At 45.6% G+C, this 21,028-nt stretch overlaps 1 protein-coding gene across 1 annotated transcript; it reads right to left on the minus strand.

Moving 5' to 3' along the window:
• Nucleotides 1-1,037: 1,037 nt before the first annotated feature.
• PGAP4 (post-GPI attachment to proteins GalNAc transferase 4) lies at nucleotides 1,038-20,557 on the minus strand. The gene is made up of 2 exons (XM_040631669.1): nucleotides 20,422-20,557; nucleotides 1,038-6,101 (listed from the first exon to the last, which is right to left on the minus strand). The coding sequence occupies exon 2, from the start codon at nucleotides 6,022-6,024 to the stop codon at nucleotides 4,813-4,815; it is 1,212 nt and encodes a 403-aa protein (XP_040487603.1). The 5' UTR covers nucleotides 6,025-6,101; nucleotides 20,422-20,557; the 3' UTR covers nucleotides 1,038-4,812.
• Nucleotides 20,558-21,028: the final 471 nt, after the last annotated feature.

Here is a 21,028-nt window from a genome sequence, read left to right on the forward strand (position 1 = left end):
ACACACTAGAAATAAAACCATAACAACCCAGAAAAGCAGCTGTGCAGTGGTGTAAAAAGTTCCTTTTCATGCTTGTCATTCCCTCTGCCTGGAATGCATGTAAAAAGCTTTTCACTTGGGTCGGAATTGTACATCCTAACCACCTCTCACTCCCTGAACCCCACTCTTTCTCTCCTAAATTTTCCTCCCTAGCCTCTTCTCTCTTCTACTAGCATTCCTCTTCTCCATAGGCAGTTCCACTGTTGACCCTCTACCCTTTCTATCCTTGTCTTTCCTTCCTTCCTTCCTTCCTTCCTCATTCATTCATTCATTCATTCATTCATTCATTCATTTCCTACTATGTGTCAGGTACTGTTCCAGGATCTGGGCATACAGCAATAAATGAAAAAGAAGATTCCAGATATTGGGAGGTTTATATCTTGTGGGAAGAAGGAGGTGGAAATATCCCAAAATAATAAGGGAATTTCAGGTCATGACAAGAGCTTTGAAGAGAATCAAACTGGGTAAGTGATAGATAGGGGCTGGGGGTCGGGAAGGTGGAAGGCTGCTTTAGAGAGAATGGAAAGTCTACTGGGAGGGATTAAAATTAAGTTGAGGCCTGAATTATAGGAAAGACTCAGCCAAAGGAGAAGTGTTCCAGATAGAGAGGATGGCCGTGCAAAGGCCTCCCAGTAAGAATCAGTAGAGCAAGTCTAAGCAAGTAAACGCAAGCTGGTGTGGTTAGAGCCTGGAGAACAAGGAAGGGAGTGGTAATAAGACATGAAGTCAGACAATTTGCAGGGGCAAGAGCCCATCTGGCCTGGAGGTTAATGTAGGGGGGCTGAATTTTATTCTAAATGCAGTAGGAAGCCAGGTCCTAGCAAAGTAATGAATTATTTATCTAGAACATTGACTATTCATTATTTAGTTCCTGTGCATTCTCCATAGGCTGGTCCTATAAAGATTTCATGACAGTGGTGCACACAGGAAGAATTTATTACGGGGCACCTGGCTGGCTCAGTCAGTGGAGCATGCGACTCTCCATCTCGGGGTTGTGAGTTTGAGCCCCATGTTGGGTGTAGAGAATACTTAAAAATAAAATCTTTTTTAAAAGAAGAATTTATTACATACGGAGTTTGGGACACACAGGAACAGGTGACAAATTTGAGATCCTCTGCTTCATTCTACATCTTTGTCTTCCTCTCCCATCTCTTGGACATCTTAAAGCTACCCCACTCCTACACTTAGGCCATCTGTTCTTTGCTTCCTTTGGATAAATTCATCATTTGGCTTTGGATTTCCATCTGTTTTTACCCCAAATTATTAATAGAGATGCCTCCTTTGAATCAGTTCATTCATCCGCATTTCTGCGTAGGATGTTAGGGAAAAGATCACGAAAATCTGTTAAGTTCTAAACCAAAATCCCCATTCTTAAGAGTGATGACTCATGACAATGCTACAACCCAGGTCCCGGAGTGAGCTGGAAGCCACAGCACATTCCCACTGCAGTTCTAATAGATTAAGTACTTTTTAATTACATTTTCAATCATCTTTGACACAGCCTCCAAAGGTTTTCCAAATAAAATCCAATCTAAAAACAAAAACAAAACCCGTGCCAGTTAATGAGCATGTCTCAGCAAATTCATTGTAGTTGGGATAAAAATATCCAAGTGGTTCATGTGACTTAAAATTAGCCAACTTCATATCGTGTACTGCTGTAACTCACAATGTATCATAGTGTATGTAAAAATCCCGCAGTAACCGACTCCAATTAGAATGCCTCTCTACCCAAATTAAGTTACCAATTAAATAAGTTCAACCAGATAAGGAGTGTGTCCGAGGTAAATTAGATTAATCCTATCATCATATTAATCTGATTTGTATTCTCCAGTCGCACAGTTGTATTCTCACCCTTTTTTCTTCAAACAGCAATAAAAAGGAATATGCACAATTCAAATGTTTCCACTTAAGAAATACAACAAAGTCAGTTTTGGATTTTTAAGCAAACAGCCCATAATTGTGAAGAGCTACCTTGGGACTCCAAGATGGGGTGTGTGTGTGTGTGTGTGTGTGTGTGTGTGTGTGTGTAGTTTAGATACTATTCACGTGAGAAAAATCCATGCACAGAAATGAGAGAGAATGACAAAAGTCTTCTCAGGATACCTCAGTGGAACAAGTGCTTGTATTTGAACTGATATGGCTATGCAAATATACCCAGTCACAACAGGGAACTCCTTAGGCCTGACAATTATTAACCCCTGTAGGGTGAGGCGAGCAGGTTCTGTCAGAGACCTTCACCCTCCTGGTGACCTATGCCCCTTGTAATAGAAAGAGGCCTTTAGTTCTCCTCCAGCCCCCTGGCTTAGGATTAAACGAGACTTCAGCTTTGGCGTAAAGCTGTCAGCTGTCCTAATCAAGGACCGCATACAAAAACTGAACTCCAGGGAGGGACAAAAGGGAGAGAGATTTAGAAGAGGGTGGGGATAAAATAGCAGAACTGAGCCTGCATCTGCAGAAAATGTCCAAAGACGGCAGGCTCTAGTTAAGATCTATGGGGGAAGGTGTCTTAGTGGACAGGTAGAGAAATTAGACAAGGCAAAGATGGCTTTAGCCATCCAGAATGAAGGAGTCAAGGGTAGGGATATCTGCATGCAGTAGACAACTGAATCCGAAAGAGCAGAAATATAAACCAGCAATGATTCCCTATCTTCTGCCTGACTAGCTTAGATGTGACTCTCCTGTTGGTGGGCAAAACACATTCACAAGGAGATCCCATCGTTAATGCAACAAACTTGAATGAGTTGTAGGCCAGGTGGTTCTGTTCCCGAACATGGGATGAGCCATGGACCGGGACAGAATGAATCAAACAGCAAAATCTGAACATCCTAACAAGTCATCCAGTAGCTCCACTGACTTCAGACGTTCCTGTGCGACACATGACGTCTCACGATAACAACACGACACACACGTACACCTGCTTGTTCCCCAAGACCAACAGGACAATGAGTTTCTACCACAGGAGCTTACAGAGACATTGTTCCGTCCAGGTTACAATCAGATTCTACAAAAGAGACTTTGACTACACAGATATTTAGAAAATGAATGTAGTTAAGGAAAAAGTACAGGAGCTGGAAGTCAGAGGAGCCACGTTCCCACCTCGGCTCTGCCGTTGTCCCGCCAAGCAAACCTGGGGATGTTGTTTCACTTCCCCTGGCCTCAGTTTGTCCATCTGCAAAGCATGGTGTGGAACTCCGTGTGCCATGAGCTACTGTCTCAGTGCTCTCAAGGGGGATCTCCAGAAGGAAGCTCACTGGAAATTTAAAAAGCAAACGAAGACACGGGGCTGAAACAACCTTCAACACTTGAACTCCGATGTAGACATCCATCTTCACAAGAGGACCTGACCTCTGGTTTGATAAATATCGTCAAAGAACAGTTAAGGGTAACTTTGGAGGAGAATAGTTTTCAGATGCTCATCTTGCAATAAGCTCGATCATTTCCGGTTTGAACAAACCATTATTTTTGGCTTGGTTGGAGGTGGCGCCAGGTGAAAGCGGAGCTACATCTCCTTCACAGATCACAAGGACAAGTTAGCCTTTATTCTCGCAGTTTGGTCCAGAATGGCTACTCCCCGGGTGGGAGCTCGATGCCCTACTGCACACATGAAGCAGTACCACTAGTATCTTTATCCAAGATACACTTGAGTGTTACATGCTTATTACAGGGGAGAAAAGAACTAGTATTTGCCAAATGCCTTCCATGGGCTAAGCACTGGCTGGGTGTTTTACATACATTCTGTCATTTAATCCTCAAGGCAACTTTCAAAGGTAGGTATCGCCATCCCCATTTTACAGGTGAAGAAACTGAGACTCAGAGCGGTCATGACTTGCCCAAGTGCACATCACTAGGACATGCAAGAGATCTGAAATAAAAATTGAGGCCCTTCTGACTTCACAGTCGACACTTTTGCTTTTCTAACATCATGATACCCAGAAGGAAAAAAAAAATGAGGGTGAATGATTAGCCAGCAAAATTAGGGGAAAGGATATGCTATTACTAAAGAGCTCACCCGGTTGACATCAGTCCGCAATGTCCAATTTTCAAAGAATCAGACTATGATGGAAATATTCAGTATGAAATCACTACTGAACATAAGCAATCTGACCTTGATGATCCAGAAGGCGCTTCCGGATCTTGCTGTGCCTTAAAGTTCTCACTAACAACACCGACCATCAGTACACTACAGATGCATGGAAAAGAAACACCACGTAACAGAAGCAAGATCACCTGTCTCCAAGTCGCCAGGCACTGCAACGACTTTTACCAGCTTTTACTACACCAGGTCAAAGAAACAAGTGGAACCTGTCAATACGGTCCTGTGTCTTTGGACATATATTCTAGGCATACATCCATTCTCATGCCCCGTGAGAGAGAAATCAATTCAAAAGGATCTCACCTTTCACCAAATTCTACCCTTACAATCCTAAAACGGCCATATCTTTGTGCACAGTATTTTTGGCAGTCACAAGCTCTATCACAAAGCAGAGCTGACAACGAGTGCAGAACACAGCTGGCATTTAAATGCCCCCTGGGTGGGCGGGTCAGACTGCATGAGGCAGTGTGGCTGTGTGGAGGGAGAGGGGTCCCGCCTCAGGGCGAACATCCGCTCCTGCCAGAGTTGTTCTCTGGCGTGTATGTTCTCAGCAGTCTCAGTGCCTAGATCCCTAACAACATGTGACAATGAAATAACTGCAAGCAACCATGTCCAAATAAAGAACTCGATGTTGGAATCACCGAGAAGCGGCCAAGTTCAGAAAGGCATTTCTTGGCACGCTAGAGCAGACTGGGATGAAAGTTGTACCGGAGGCTGGAGAAGAGCCCAATGTGCTTCACGAGGTTGGGCTCCACCACGTAGGCCCGCTCCCCCTTGGCCCTCAACAGTGAGTAGAGTGCCATGTCCTTGCCGAAGCCCTTGTGGCAGTACACCTGAGACAGGTAGGTGAGGGTCCGGCGGGCCGCAGGGGCAGGGAAGAGCATGGCGGGGGTGCAACACTGAGAGGCAGGGACCACGCTGTACAGGGAAGGACTCAGCCGCCGCAGTTCCAGGAAATAGTGCCGGCCCACCAGTTCCACCAGACCCATGCTATACAGGGAGAAGAAGAGCATGACGGGCCAGCTGAACCCCGGACGGCTGGCGAACCGCATGTATATCCAGGTTAGCAAGGGCCCCAGCAGCATGCCCACGCCGACCCACTCCAGGATCCGCATGGGCTCTGGGTTGATGTAGTGCTGCAGCCTCTCGGGGTGATAGAGCTTTAGGTAAAGGGCATCTCTGAGGTGCGGCTCGGAGAAGCGAGCCCGCAGAAGGTGCTCCAAGACTGGGAAGATCTGCTCTTCTGGAACGGCGTCATCTTCCACCATCAGGACATAGTCTGGGTTGTAGGTCTGCAGGGAGGACTCCAGGCAATAGACATAGTCCTGCTTCTCCTTCTCAAACGAGTTGGTCGAGGGGTCATCCCCATAATCATCCTCAGTGCCCTCGTAGCGGTTGGCCACAGGGACGTACTTAGACAGCAGCTTGGCGTCGAAATGGCTCACGCTACGTTCCACATTGCACAGGAAGAGTTGGTGCCCCTCGCACTGGGGGCCGCACTGCTGAAGAAGCCGGTGAAACTGGGACACCACCTGCAAGACATAGTGGAAGCCGGGTTGCCTGTCGACAGTGATGATGGTGATGACCAGCCAGGGCCGGGGGGTGGCCTGCCAGACGATGGGCACCGAGCCATTGGCAGACGGCAGCTCCTCAAAGTAGTGGAGGGCAGCTTCACCCTCTTTCAAACTTTGCTGCAGGAACTCCTGACTCATTTGGTTCAGGTGCCAATGGCGCAGATAGAAATAAGAGTGCAGGAGGCGGTGACAGGCGAGGGGGGCCAGCAAGCCGAACGTCACCACTGTTAAGATCAAGAGTTGGACAGCCGTGCTGCCCCAGGAGAGCCGCCGCAGCCTCCGGAGAAGCATGGCAGCGGGAGGGGCTGTTGTGCTCATGAGGTCAACTTCTGGTCAGGTCTGGTCCCAAGAACAAACCATCCTGGAATGCAGGCCCGAATCAGCACAAGTCAAACCTAGAGGGAGACAAGCACAGAATGGTAAGAGGCTTTAAAAAAAAACACAAAAACCCAAAAAACCCAGGGATAGAACGCAGCACATATCAACCCAGAAATTCTAATTCTAGGTGGTAGCTACTAGAGACTTCCAAGTATTTTCTCCAGGACGCTCTTCTTTGGTTGTGTCAGTTAATGATCTCCGGGATTCTTTCATTATTTCTATGAGTAAGGAAATCTTCGTGTATGCCACCAAGTTGCCACACCCACAGACGCTTAGTTGGGTTTCCAATGTGCCAGAAAGTCACCAGGTAGGCTAGTAAGATCCTTATTTCAACGCAGCAGCTACATAGACCTGCGTTCTTAAAACAGACGAAAAAGCAAGACTTGACACAAAGGAAATACACGTTGAAAGTAAATTCCAAAGTAAATGCGTAGTAAGTACTGGTTGACTGATTATGCATAGCAGTTCTTGAAAACTGTCTTTTCTGCACATCCCAAACAAGAAAAGGACTCTTTAGGATTCTCTGAGACGTCTTTGTCAAGATCGTACATTCTTATTTCTCTAATCTCATGCAACTATCCTTAAAACTGCATCTAGTTTAATCCTGATTGTTCTCCCGTTTTATTTTTTATAGCGCTACCATAGGAACCAGTGTCTCCCATATGCAAGCGAACTCCAGGGCCCCAGACTTGGGAGGGGAGGAAATATCTGAAGAAAAGTCCATGAGCAGCTTTGCAATGAGGGAGGGAGGGACAGACAAGAGATCCAGAAAGGATGTTGTATGACGTGACGGCTCAGAGCACAGGCAGGAGGTCAGGCACACGTGTGACTCCCAACTCAGCCCCTCAGCGGGTGGAAAGTCACGTCTCCACAGCTGTGGGGCGCCTGGCTGGCTCAGTCGGAAGAACCTGGGACTCTTGGTCTCAGGGTCCTGACTTGGAGCCCCATGTTGGGTGTAGAGATTACTTAAATAAAACTTTTAAAAACGTATCCATATGGGGGCACCTGGGTAGCCCAGCTGGTTTAGCATCTGACTCTTGGTGTCAGCTCAGGTCGTGGTCTCGGGGTCATGGGATCGAACCAGGGTTGGGCTCCGTGCTCAACTCAGGGTCTGTCTGAAATTCTCTCTCCCTCTCCCTCTGTCCCTCCCCCCACTCATGCACATGCTCTCTCTCTCTTTCTCTAATAAACAAAGACAATCTTTTTTAAAAATATATATTCATACATACAAACTCAAGTAATACCTTGGGAGTAAGTAGGCCTAATGATCGGAGAGAAAACAGACTCATACCGAGAAACAGAATTAAAACGACAAAGCCGGTATAACACCAGTAATGTCAATGCAAAACTAAGCGGTGTCTAAAGAACAGAAGGTAACCCTAAACCTCTTATGTCAGAAGCATAACAAAGTGTGTACACATTTGGAAGAAAAGGCCTAGCTTGTGAGTTATCTTGAAGGAAGGGCCGCCCAGGGACCGTATGAGGTTGTGGTGCAGCGTTCCGGGCTGTCATTTCCGTGTCCTCCCCTTCTTGGGCACACAGAAAGACCATATTCCCTAGCCCATCTTCTTCCAGGTGGGGTCTGGTGACTAGGGCTTGCCAGGAAAATACAAGCAAAGCGTCAGGTGTGACTCCTGGGCCAAGGCGGTTGAGAGCAGATGTGCCTTCCCGAATTTCTCACTCTCCAGTCACCAACTGAGGGGCTCTGGAGGAGGGTGGGGCCAGCAGCGGGCAGGAGCCTGAGGTCTTGAATGACTGCACAGAAGAGAGGTCCTTCCCACTGCTCCCCTCCCAGAAGCCTCCCAGTCTAGAGTGGGCTGTGTGGGAAGTAATACGTCAATCACTGTGTCTAGTCACTGACGATTTTTGGACTTATTACAGCAGTAGGCTACCCAGCCCCCTGGAACTGAGTACAATACCACACCTCTCTCTATAGGGTGATGACATGGTAATTCAACAAAGTCTCATTTTAGCATCAGAAGCACATTATTGTACTGTGGGACCCAGACGTGAGCCAGACTACCCCAGTACCAGTAAGAGATCGGGGTAGTACTTGAAGAGGGAAATAGCAGGGAGAGGTTTGAAGGCAGGCAAGCCCAGGCCTGCTGATTTGTGAACGTTCAGAGTACGGGAGACGGGATGCTTCTCCCTGCGAGCTGCTCAGGCCACTGGAGCTGACAAATCACGTGGATGGGCATCACTGCCAGTAGAAGCCAAGGACTGACACTGGGTGGAGCTTACACTCCTGGTAAGGAATGGAGTCGGTCAGGTGGCTTCCTGCTCACCCTGTTCTCCCGACGCTTGCTCTCACCCAAGAGAGCCGCACCCACTTAGAAGCAGGAACAAAATACAGTCAACAAGATAAGGCATGCAGCTTGGAGAATGCCAGCACCTGGGGAGCGCAAACATGACAATGTGACGATGACAGTGCAGAGCTCTGTGTTGGGTGTAAAATCCCCATCCACACTCCTTCAACACGCTCTTCTGGTGACAGTTTCTGGTAAAGCAAGAATGTGACGCTCTTTAGTCCAGATCAGCCCCAGGGGTGGGGTGTTTAAGGACTCTGTGTGTGAGTGTGTGTACGTGTGTGTGCGCGCAGTCATCATTTAAAAACATAAATCTGATCATATCACTCTCCTGCTTAAAGTCCTTCTTCAGCTTCCCATTGCTCTGTTAATAAAATCCACATTTCTTGTCATGGCCCACTAGACCCTTTATGATCCAGACCGTGTCCTTCCCGGCCATCTTGTTCTATGGGCCCTTCCTCAAGTTACTCAAAATTAGACGTTGGCAATATTTTTCTGTAAAGGGCTGGACAGTAAATATTTTACATTTTGTGGGCCACATACTGTTTCTTTTGCATATTCTTCCTAGACTTTTTCTTTTGTAAAACTCTTTAAAAATATATAAACTATTTTTAGTGCTCTAGCCACATAAAAACAAGCTGCAAGCCAAATCTGGCCAGCAGCCCATAGTTCACCAATCCCTGTTCTAGACTAGCACTCTGCAGTAGAAATACGAGGCAAGAGCCACATAGGTATTTAAATTTTTCTAGCAGCCACAGTCAAAAAGTAAAAAGAAACAGATGAAATTAATTTTAATAATATATTTTAAATACATCAGAACTATTATTTCAACATGAAACCAATATGAATTATTAATGAGGTATTTTTTTTATATTAAGTCTTTGAAATCCAGTGTATATTTTACGTGTACAGTATATCTCAATTCAGACGGGTCACATTTCAAGTAATCAATAGCCACATGTCACCAATTCGCACGGTAGTTCTAGACACACGCATCTTTCAGAACACTGAGTATGCTACACTCTTACCTGACTCCTGGCCTTTGCTCACACAACTCCCACACTCTGGAGCATTTTATTCCCCCACCTTCCCTGCTTCTTCACGTACATAGCTTTTTCTCATCCTTTAACCCACTCTTCCTGGCCCATGCAAAGTAGGGCCTCCCAAACTGGCACTCACATATTTTGCTAATGGGACTATAACTCAGAATAACCTCTGTAGAATTAATTTGGGATTATTAAAAAAAAAACCACTAACGATGCGGCAATTCCATTTCTAACATTCCTTCCTAGATATATAGTCTCGTGTGAGAAATGACTGGCAGCATCATCTGTAATAGCAAAATACTGCAAGGGCTCATCAACTGAGAGTGAGTCAAAGAAATTATGATACATCCGAAGAATGGAATACAAAGTACCCATTAAAAGCAAGCAAACTTGGAAGAGACCAAGATGGCAACGCAGGAGGCTCCTGAACTTCTCTCCTCCCGTGGACGCATTAAATGTACGGCTACACCAAGAGAAATTCCCCGAGAGAAATCCAGAAACTAGCTGAGGAACCCCTACACATAGGGGAAATGAGATAATACCCACGTTGAAACAGGTAGGAAAGAGAGGCTAGGTAGGAAAGAGAAGCTGAGACACACTCCAGCCATAAACCCACCCCAATACAGTGCCCTATAACCAGGAGGGAACTCCCCATTCCCAGTTTCTTCATGAGGAGTAAAGGGTTTGGACCACACACCTAGCACTCCAAATTTTAAGACTGCCACCTGAAGGATGGGCTCCCGAAACATCTAGCTCTGAGTGCCAATGGGGCTTGCATCCGTGAGACCAACTGGACCATAGCGAACAAAGAAGCAGTTCTTTGCAGGTACATGGGCACTTGCCACCTCCATCCCCTCCAGGGCTCAGCACGCTGGGAGCAGGCAAAAGTGACCATCCCTAGTTGTTCCCTGGAAGGGTTTTGAGGGCATACTTTACAAGTTCCTGCCAGAGGGTCCAGCTTCTAACTTAGCACGTATCTAGGAGCTGGCTGAGATTCTCCCCAGAACCCGAGGGAACCGATAGGCACTTCTCCCACCTTCTCCCACAGGCTCACCCCAATGATAAAACCAGATCGCCAGCATCTCTCTGGAAGGAGCTTATACACAGGCCTGGTGCCCCAGCTTTTGCAGCAACACCTGAGGGATGGGTCCCTGGATTACCTGGCTCTAATCGCCAATGGTATATGACTCAAAAAACTGAGAACCGATAGACGAATTCAGTAAAGTTGCAGGATATGAGATCAACACACAAAAATCAGTTGCATATCTATACACTAATGGAGAAATTAAGAAAAAATCCCACTTACAATTGCATCAAAAATAATAAAATACTTAGGAATAAATTTAATCAAGGAGGTGAAAGATCTGTACACTGAAAACAGTAAGACATTGTTGAAAGAACTGAAAATCACACAAATAAATGGAAAGATATTCTGTGGTTGTGGATTAGAAGAATTAATATTGTTAAAATGTCCATATTACCCAAATGATCTACAGATTCAATGGAATCTCTATTAAAATTCCAATGGCATTTTCCAAAGAAAGGAAAAACAGTCCTAAAATTAGTATGTAACTACAAAAGATCTCGAATAGCCAAGGCAATTTAGAAAACATAGGAGGTAAGCTTCTTGACATTGGTCTTGGCAATGATTTTTTTTTTTAATTTAACACCAAAAGCACAGGCAACAAAAACAAAAATAAATAAGTGGGTCTACATCAAGCTAAAGGGCTTCACACAGCAAAGGACACCATCAATAATATGAAAAGGTAACCTATAAAATGCAAGAAAATATTTGTAAACCACATATTAGACAAGGAGTTCATATCCAAAATATACAGAGAATTCATACAACTCAATAGCAATAATAATAATAATAACAATAGCAATAATAACAATAACCCACTTATTTAAAAACAGGCACAGGAGGACCTGAATAGATGTTTTCCCAAAGAAGACATATAAGCAGCCAACAGGTACATGAAAAGGTGCTCAGGAGCACTAATCATCACGGAAACACAAATCAAAACCCACAATAAAATATCACCTCACACCTACTAAAGACTTCTATTATCAACAAGGCAAGAGATAAGAAGTACTAGCACAGATGTGGAAAAAGGAAATACTTGTAAACTGTTGGCTGAAACATAACCTGGTAGAGACACTATGGAGGTACGGAGGGAAAACAGTATGGAGGTTCCTCAAGAAATTAAAAACACAATTGCCAAATGATCCAGCAATCCCCCATCTGGGTATATATCCAAAGGAAACAAAATCACTCTCTCGAAGAGGTATGCAGCATTGCAGCATTATTCACAATAGCCAAGATATGGAAACAACCCAAATGTCCCCTGATGGATGGATGAATGGATAAAAAATATTTGGTGTATCTATGCAATGGAATATTATTCAGCCTTAAAAAAAAAAAAAAGGATATCCTGCCATTTGTGACAACATGGATGAATCCAGAGGGCATTATGCTAAGTGAAATAAGACAGAGAGAGACAAAAACTGCATGATATCATCTGTATGTGGAATCTAAAAAAAAGTCAAATTCATAGAAGCAGAACAGACAGTTGGTTACCAGTGCTGAGGGGAGGGCTGTGGGTAAGGCTGGTCCGAGTATAAACTTTTAGTTGTAAGATGAATAAGGTCCGAGGCTCTAATGCATAACTTGGCAACTACAGCTGACAATACTGTGCTTGCTAAGATACAATACTGAGATTTGCTGAGAGGAGAACTTACGTGTTCTCACCAAAAAAAAAAAAAAAAAAAAAAAAAAGTTCAAGAAAGCAAAATCTTCATATACAGATATAGAAAAATTTTAAGATATATTTTCAGTGAAAGAAGACCTAGATTAAAAAAAAAAAGACAGACCTAGAAAAGTATGTCTAGCATGCTACCATTTGTGTAGCAAAAGGGGGATAATATATTCAAAGGGCACAGTCTTAGATCCAGGTATGACTGGAGAGGCCCTAAAAGCACCCAGTATTCCCAGAGCCGTGGATTTCTGCTTTATTTTCTAGGATCTTGCTAAGGGGCCTGGTGTGCGTGCAGGGCTGGTTTCAAATTTGCTGCACAAAAGAGGCTTGTATGTTTCAGGTGGATACAAAGGGAGAAGACTTTCTTGAAGCTGTTCATCAAGCAAGCACGATGATCTTCCTTTGATTTCGTTATTTGTATGGGGCAGGAGAAGTAAAGATGTCAGTCCTCTCCAAGCCCCCCTGTGCTACTGCCCTCAGGCCCTATTATCCTGTCCCTTGATACCCCAGGCTCCTGATTCTCTCTCCCCTCTGGCAGGTGGGTCAGGAACGGGAGCACCTGGTGCCGACATCAAGGGAACCTTTAATGCCAGGCAATTTCCTCATGGGGGCAATAAAATCATTAACATCTCAGAAATAACCTGCTTTAAAAATATGGTGTGAGACTGCTGTTCTCTTGATCATCAGGGAAGGACTGGGGTTCAGTTCAGAGGACACGTGGTCCCTACCTACACAGATAAGCTTTTGCTGGGGTGATGAGCAGCCCAGACCTTTAGCGCTTACGATAACGACATGCATTTCTTGCTCATGGGTCTGTGGATAGCTGTGGTTCAGGTGGGTTCAGCTCCAGACTGAGGGTCAGAATCAGGTTGTTCCATGTACCTCTTGTTCCAGGTCAGGTTGCAGAAGGAACAGACATCTGGGCATGCTCCTTTGGTGGACGGCAGGTGCACAAGAGTCATAACACAAAAGGTACATGTATGGCCTCACTTAAGCAGGCCATAGATTGAGTCCACTCACCATGCACTAGCCAAAGCAGTGGGGCAGGGATTTTTACTCCTCCTGCAGAGCAGAGGAAGGGGAAAATGAAGGTTCAATGGAAAGCAAAAGCAGGAGGCCAATTTCTAAGCTCTCAGGAAAAAAAAAGAAAGGCTCTAGCAATCTGCTGAGAGTCTGGGACATTTTTCTAAAATGCTCACAAGGCATCTGGCCCCCTATCACTATACACGGTATGAGTCAGGACAGACTAGAGTAATGACTTCTAAATCTCAGGGGTTTATAGGAAAAGAGGTTTAATTCTTGCTCATGTTACTCGTCCGTTATGGATCAGTGAAGACTGCAACCTGTCATTCGCACTCCAGGACCCAGGTAGATGAACTGCCTCTTTTCTAGACATCGCTGGTTTTGTGGCAGAGGAGAAAGAGACGGATAGTGGATCACAAGCTGGCTCTCAAAGCCACAGCTCGAAAACGACACACATCACGTCCACCTACCTTCACTGACCAGAGCGAGTTACATAACAACCCTTAAGTTCAAGAGAACAGAGTTATGTAATTTTCCTGCAAGAAGGGGTACCAGAAGACATATGGCCAAGCCTGAAGCCAATGATCAGGGAAATATATGTCTCTCCAGGGAGAGGCCGAAAATATCTTGAACAATAATGCAATCTAGTACATCCATCTTGGGCCATGGGAGGTGGGATCAGATCCTTCAATGATCAGATGACTGGTTTGCCTAAAATCCAGCCACATGGAGTTAGGTAGGCATTCAAGACTATGTTCTTATGTGCTTTTGAAAACATCTTCTTAAAGGATTTAGCCAATTGCTGCACAGTGGGGTGTGGTGTTCAAGGCCTCCTATAATTTATTTCACTTCACTGGTTTGGTTTTAAGATAACTTACCTGAAAACAGGATTTTGCATTGGTAGCTGGAAGGAAGGAGGTCTCTACTTCCAGCCCAATATGGGGATGGAATAGAAGTAGGCCCATGTGTGCATTATCATTCTTTTTCCAGAATTCCATAGTCACCCATGGCATCACCAGCTCAGGACCACATCCAGGGATGCTGGGGACTGACTGGAATCTGTGAGGTGGCCTGGAAACAATGACACCGTTACAGCCCCGATTCTACTGTGTAATGATTACTGAGTTGTTATCTGTGCCTTACTGGTGTACTTTGAAACAGAACCATTTTGTAAACTGGATTATGTCTGTTACTGTGTCTTGTATGGAGGGCTCAGAAAAGACAGTAAAAGACACTAGACACCAAGAAATGAACGTGAAATAGGACTAGAATGAATAAACGGAGCGACAATGGCAGTTACATTTTACTGCAGCTTCTAAAAATTAAGCTGGGGGCACCTGGGTGGCTCAGTTGGTTAAGTGGCCGACTCTTGATTTCTGCTCGGGTCATGATCTCAGGGTCATGGGATCGACCCATGCATCGGGCTCTGTGCTCAGCAGGGAATCTGCCGGAGATTCTCTCTCTCTCTCTCCCTCTCCCCCTGCACTCTCTCTCTAAAAGAAATAAATCTTTTAAAAAAATAAAAATTAAGCTGAAGGGGTCAGAGAGGTATGTGAGACAGTACACAAGGCTGAGTGTCCAGAGATAAGCAGTCAAGAAGTCTGCTCTCCTACGTGAATGGCACCGCCACTCACCCAGGAACCTTGGGTCCAAAAGACCAGTATGCTCTGACTACTCACCCCTATCCAGTCACTTCCCAAATCCTAGCAATGCCACCTGTATGGCCTCTTTGATGCCCCTCTCCTCCCTTCCCCTCCCCTCCCCTCCTCTCCCCTCCCCTCCCCTCCTCTCCTCCCACAGCCATGCCCTTCTGCACTGCCTCACCCTTGTTACTCCTCATCCCCTCCAGGCCAGCTGACGGCAACAGGTTCCTAACTAGGCCTCCGACTTCTAGAAGGAGCAATGGATTGGAAGCCAAAAGATCTCAGTCCAGGTCTGGTCCCAACATTCACTCGCTGGGTCCATCTATAAAGAAATCATTTATCTGAGACTATTCTGCCTCTGTCAAATAGGAAAATGAAAAATACCTCATTTTTGGAGGCATTGTGAGGATAAAGTGAGACAATGGCTATAAAAGCCATTTGTCAGAGAGAAGACACCGCAAATGATGGTAATGTCTGACATTATCACCATCCATCTGAACATACGAAGCACAAATCTGAACATGGCGCTCTTTTCTGTGGGACTGTTCATGATTCCCCGACGACTATAGAACGAAGTCCACATTCTTCGCCAAGATTCTTCACAATCCAGTTTCAACTATCCCTCCAGTCTTATTTCTTCACCTCACACAGGCTACTTAACCATCAAGAATCAGCTCCAAAGGGACCTCTTAAAAACCAACCCTCATCTGCCCCAACCAGAAAAAAACTCTTGCTTCTCAAGTGCTTGGCCCCTTTACATAAATTTCCCCCCCCAGAACATTTATCACTTGCTACTTTGGACTGTATCTTTGGATAGCTACCACTTGTTAAGCTCCTACTACATATCCAAGTTCTGTAATAGACTCTTACATCTATTTCATTTAACCAAAATAGCAACTCTCGAATAGCAATGGAACTAATTCCTTTTAGAGGAAAAAAATAAATGCTACCAAGTTGAAAGCAGGAAATTAAAACAGAGGAGAAATTCCAAAGCCTATATTTTGTCCACAATGCCTGCTGCCCTGCATGGCTTTATTCATGACCTCTGACTTATGCCCCAATTGGACTTATAAATCCTTTGTTAGTGGATTCAGTCTGATTTATCTTTGGTATCCCTTGCAGACTCACCACAGTACTCTGTGCATAGGAGAGGCTCAATGTTTGTGAAGCAAATAAATGCTGATAGTCAAGTCATTTAACCTCTGTGGGTCTCAATTCCTCAGCTATAAAATTGGAAGTATCAAAGAGCACGGCCTTACAATGTGCAGCGATCCACTTATTTGTACATGTCTGCTAAGCACGTATTATGTGCTAGGCAACGTTCTAAGCAGCTCATCAATCCTCGTAAGAAGCCTGTGAGAAATACTATTATTCAGCCCATTTTATACCTGAAAAAGCTAAAGACAGAATTAAGTTGTACCAAAGGTTAACAAAGCTTCTAAGTGGGTGGGAAAACTTGAACCTAGGCAGACAGGCTCCAGAAGCCATGTTCTCAACCAATATGCAATACTGTCTCTGCAGAGATTGGAAACCCAAGAAAACCAGCTGAAAAATCATTAGAAACGGTAACAGAGTTTCAGAATGCAAACGTAAATATTAATATGTAAAAATAATAATGTAAAAACATTTTAAAATAACATCTAGTATTATACACACACACATAAACTGCTTTACCTAATCAGACAATAACCCAATTAATTAATGGGATAAAAGATCCCTGTGAGAATGGGGTAAAAAACTTAGGAATAAATTTTTTGAATATGCAGAATATACACACATACTATAAAATTCTCCTGAAAGATATTTTAAAAGTTTTAGTAAGTGGAGAAACATAGCATTTCCCCAGGATAGAGATCCTCTTTTAACATATCCTCTTTTAACATAATGTCCGTTCAATTTACTTTAAGAGGGAGTGGCCCAGTTCAACAAACGGGCACTTGATATAAATTGGTGCAACCTTTGGAAGGAAAGTTGAACCAGTATCTATAAAAATTTTATATGTGCATCCCCCTTGACATAGAAATTCTTTCAAGAATCTATCCCACAGAAATGCCAACACTTGCTACCAAAGATGGACAAGGAATGTTCATGGCAGTTTTGTTTGTAATAGTAAGAAAGAGAAAGATAAAGAGGGGGAGGAGGGACAGGGGAGGGGAGGAGAGGAAGAAGGAAGGAGGAACTGCAGGGGAAAAAAATGCCCAGCAACAGGAAACATATTTTTAGGTAATTATACAAAGCGATAAGAAGCCATTAAAAAGGAAGAGAAAGCTAACTAACATTTGCAAAGTCTTAGCTGCGTCTCTGCTATGGACTGAATGTGCTCCCCCCAAATTCGTGTATTAAAACGCTAATGCTCAATGTCATGGTATTTGGATATGGGGTCTTCGGGAGGTAATTAGGTCTTGGCGGTGGAACTCTCATGTTGGGTTAGTGCCCTTAAAAGAAGAGGCGGGAGAGAGCAGGCTTCCTCTCTCTGCCACTGAGAATAGAGTGAGAAGGTAGCATCCATACACCAGGAAGAGGGCCCTCAGCGGAACCCAGCTATGCTGCAACCCTGATTTCAGACTTTCAGCACCCAGAAGGAAATGTTTTGCTGTTTACACCACCCAATCTATGGTAATTTGTTACAGTCTGAGAGATTTTAAGTCTCTAAGGGAAAAATAATGCAAGATATGTCAATGCAATTGTAGAAAAATGTACATAGTATGGTCATTCCGTTTTTGATATGGAGTATAACTTAGTGAACGAAAGATGAAGGTATGGAGGAATGGAAGCTTCCTGTTTTGCTTCCAACACTTTTTTTAAAAAAGATTTTATTTATTTCAGAGAGAGAGGAGAGAGAGAGCACACAAGCATGAACGGGGGAGGGGAACGGGCAGAGGGAGGAGACTCCCCGCTGAGCAGGAAGCCTGACATGGGGCTCAGTCCTGGGACCTTGAGATCGTGTCCTAAGCAGAAGGCAGACACTTACCCAACTGAGCCACCCAGGCGCCCCCTTTCAACACTTTTGTAAAGAGTAGGTACTAATTTTATGATAATTATTAAACATTCATTCAACAAATACTGAGTCTTGTGCCGGGCATTGGGATGGTGAACATGACACTCAGGGCCTCACTTTGCTGGCACATATATAAAAATTGGGAGGATGTATCAAAGATTAGCATGGCAATGATGACATCAATTTTATGTAGCGCTTCATAATTTTTTATTATGATGGTGGTTACATTTGATAAAATTCATCAAAATAAATTTAAATGGTGTGTTTCATGGCATGTCAACTATACTTCAATAAAATTGATTTTTCTAAGAGCCAGGAAAATGATATTACAGAGTAGTAAGAGAGAATCTGCCTGACCAGATCTTAAACCTACTATAAAACTTCAGTAATTAAAATAACATGGCACCAGCACCAAAATATGCTGATAAATAGACAGATGAGAAAATCCACAGATACAAACATGTAATAACTTAATCTACCGTAACGGAAGCAATTTAAATTAGGGGTGAAAAATGGACTTAATAGCTTTGCGGCAACTGGCTACCTCTTCAGGAAAAGTAAATTAGCTCTCCACTTTACAACTTAAGCTAGAATAAATTTCACATTAAAATATTCAAACAAAAGCTTAAAGGTACCTGAAGAAAATACAGAAGAATATTTACATATTTTAGGAAAGGCCTAAAGGAAAGCCTCTTCTCAGCAAGGTCCACAAGCAAAGCAGAAACCATTAAAAAAAAAAATATATATATATATATATATACACATACATACATGACTAAATGAAAAAGTTAAATTTGTATATGGTCAAAGATGAAAAACTGACAAAACCATCAAGCAAATTGGGAAAGACTATGCAACATAAACGACAGAATTACTTCTTTAATGCTTAATATATAAAGAGTGCTTAAAAATCAGGAACAGAAAGATACTCCAGTTGAAAAGGGGGCAAAAGAGGGGCACCTGGCTGGTTCAGACGGTGACATGTGCAACTAGTGATCTCGCGGTTCTGAGTTCGAGCCCCAGGTTGGGCACAGAAATTACTTTTAAAAGGGGGGTGGGGTGGGGCAAAAGAATTAAGATCCTTCACCCCTGCAAATGCAAAAGGCCAGTACACAGAGGAAAAGCTATTAGTTCCCCCTGGGTAACCAGACGTGCAAATTAAAACAAGATGCTATTTTTGCCCACCTTATCGGTTTAGATGTTTGTATGCAGAGAAAACTTTAAGACGATATCCAGAAAAACTCAACAATCTAGATGAAGTTTCAAGTTATCTTTATTTTCTCCTTTACATTTTTGTTTCCTGAATGCTTTGTAATACGCTAATCCTTTAAAAAATTCTAATAATCTTAATAATCTTAGGTGTTAGACACACGTAGTTTTCTCTTGTCACCTCCCAAAGTACCTGGTACAGTGCACTCTAGAATTGCACCCCATAATCTTAATAATGTTAGGTGTTAGACACACGTAGTTTTCTCTTGTCACCTCCCAAAGTACCTGGTACAGTGCACTCTAGAATTGCACCCCTAAAAAAAGCTATCCCTCTTACCAGGTTCAGTGCTCCTGGGGAAATACACGTGCGCACACGCACACACACCTGCAGGTTTTGCTAATGGCCCGCATAGTGAGATCATCATTGGAGCCGCTCTGCGCTTCTCCCGGGGACAGCACGCGACCAGCAGGGGGTGCCAGGGTCACACCCACCCAGCAGGAGTTCTAGCCCCTGGGCACTTCGGGCGCAGTGCGGCACCGGCAACGCCCGCGCCCAGAGGCCAGGAGGAGGATGTGACTAGCGGGGGTGGGTGGTCCTCTCCACTCCTCGCGGAAAGAGAATGGGAGCGGAAGACCACAGTCCCGGATCTAGCGTCTGCTGCTGACCTTGGGCAGTCCCCGCCGCTCTCGGGCCTCAGTTTCCCCACCCGTAGGTAGAGGCTAACGGTTACGATCGCTGCGCTGGCTCCCTTCGTCTGGTCTTTCCGGGAGCTGGGAGGGACGCCTTCCTCTGCCGGGTCGCCCTTCCTCGGTCCCCAGGCTGCGAGGTCGCGCGCAGAAACCCCACGCCGCGGCAGCGCTTTGGCGAGCCCCGCTGGCCCGAGGGGCGGACGCGCGAGGGACCCTCGCCGCGTGCCGGCGGCCATTAGACGATGTGCCCTTTGGCTGTGAGGCCCGGCCAGGCTGGCCAGGAGCAGGGTCTTACCTGGGCTCGCACGCGCCTGGCTCGCGCCTTCCTGTCGGCCTCGCCGAGCTGCCGAAGCGGGCGAAGGGTGGAGAGACGCCCTCGCCGCGACACTCATTCATCCCTGCCCTGACACCCGCCCCGGCCGCGCGGGGGACACCTCTCTGGGGTCCCCGCGGTCCTCCGGCAGGAAGCGGCCGGCGTCCGGGGCCGGGCCGCAGCGAAGCTCGCCTGCCCAGAACGCACGGCCGGGGGCGCAGGCCCTCCGGAGCTGCGCCAGCACCCGCCGCAGCTCTCCCCGCGCCAGCGGCGGTCCGGGTAATCCTCGTCCCCACGCTCCGGCCGCGATGCCAGAGGGGCTGGGCAGATTGCACGCAGGGAAAACCTACCCGGTGGGGGCAGTCAGCTCCGTCCTCCGCGCACGCCGAGGGCCGCCTCTGGTGTCGCCTAGGCGGGCTGGCTCATCGCCACAGAGGAGCCATCGCCCAACCCTGAGGCCCGGGCGGAGCGGGCGCAGCGCGGTTCGGGTGCGCGCCCGAGCCTCACCTCCTCCCGCGGCGCAGCTCCCGCGCCGGGTCCCCTCGCTCCGGCAGGCCATGTGACCTGCGAGCTGCGGAGCGACCGCAGCCCCCAAAACCAGCTTGAGGGGAAAAAAGGACGGCAAAAGGCGCCAACTGATGGGCAGAAAGGGAAAAGCAGGCTCAGGGCTAAGGATATGGAAAATGCTGAAGATTGAGGTCTCCGCGCTTTTCACAGCCCCAGCCGGCCTGCAAGCGTGTTCTCCGCTGGAGGGAATTGGTTTTGCCCATAATAAAAATAATAGCCGACACCACTTCCGCCCCCAAACCCCACCGCACCCTACCTTATGCCAGGCGCCTCATGAACGTTCCTCTAGATCTCACTTCACTCCTGGACATTATAGATTATCATCCCCAATTTGCAAACTACGAAAGATTTGAGAAGATAATTGAGAAGTGCAAACCCTTCCTGATTCCA

This window comes from Ursus maritimus, unplaced genomic scaffold, assembly GCF_017311325.1.
Source record: "Ursus maritimus isolate PB19 unplaced genomic scaffold, ASM1731132v1 scaffold_17, whole genome shotgun sequence".
Taxonomy (NCBI): Eukaryota; Metazoa; Chordata; class Mammalia; order Carnivora; family Ursidae; genus Ursus; species Ursus maritimus.

Coding starts and splice junctions, on each gene's coding strand:
- PGAP4 (XM_040631669.1), bottom strand. CDS start 6,024: ATGAGCACAACAGCCCCTCCCGCTGCCATGCTTCTCCGGAGGCTGCGG.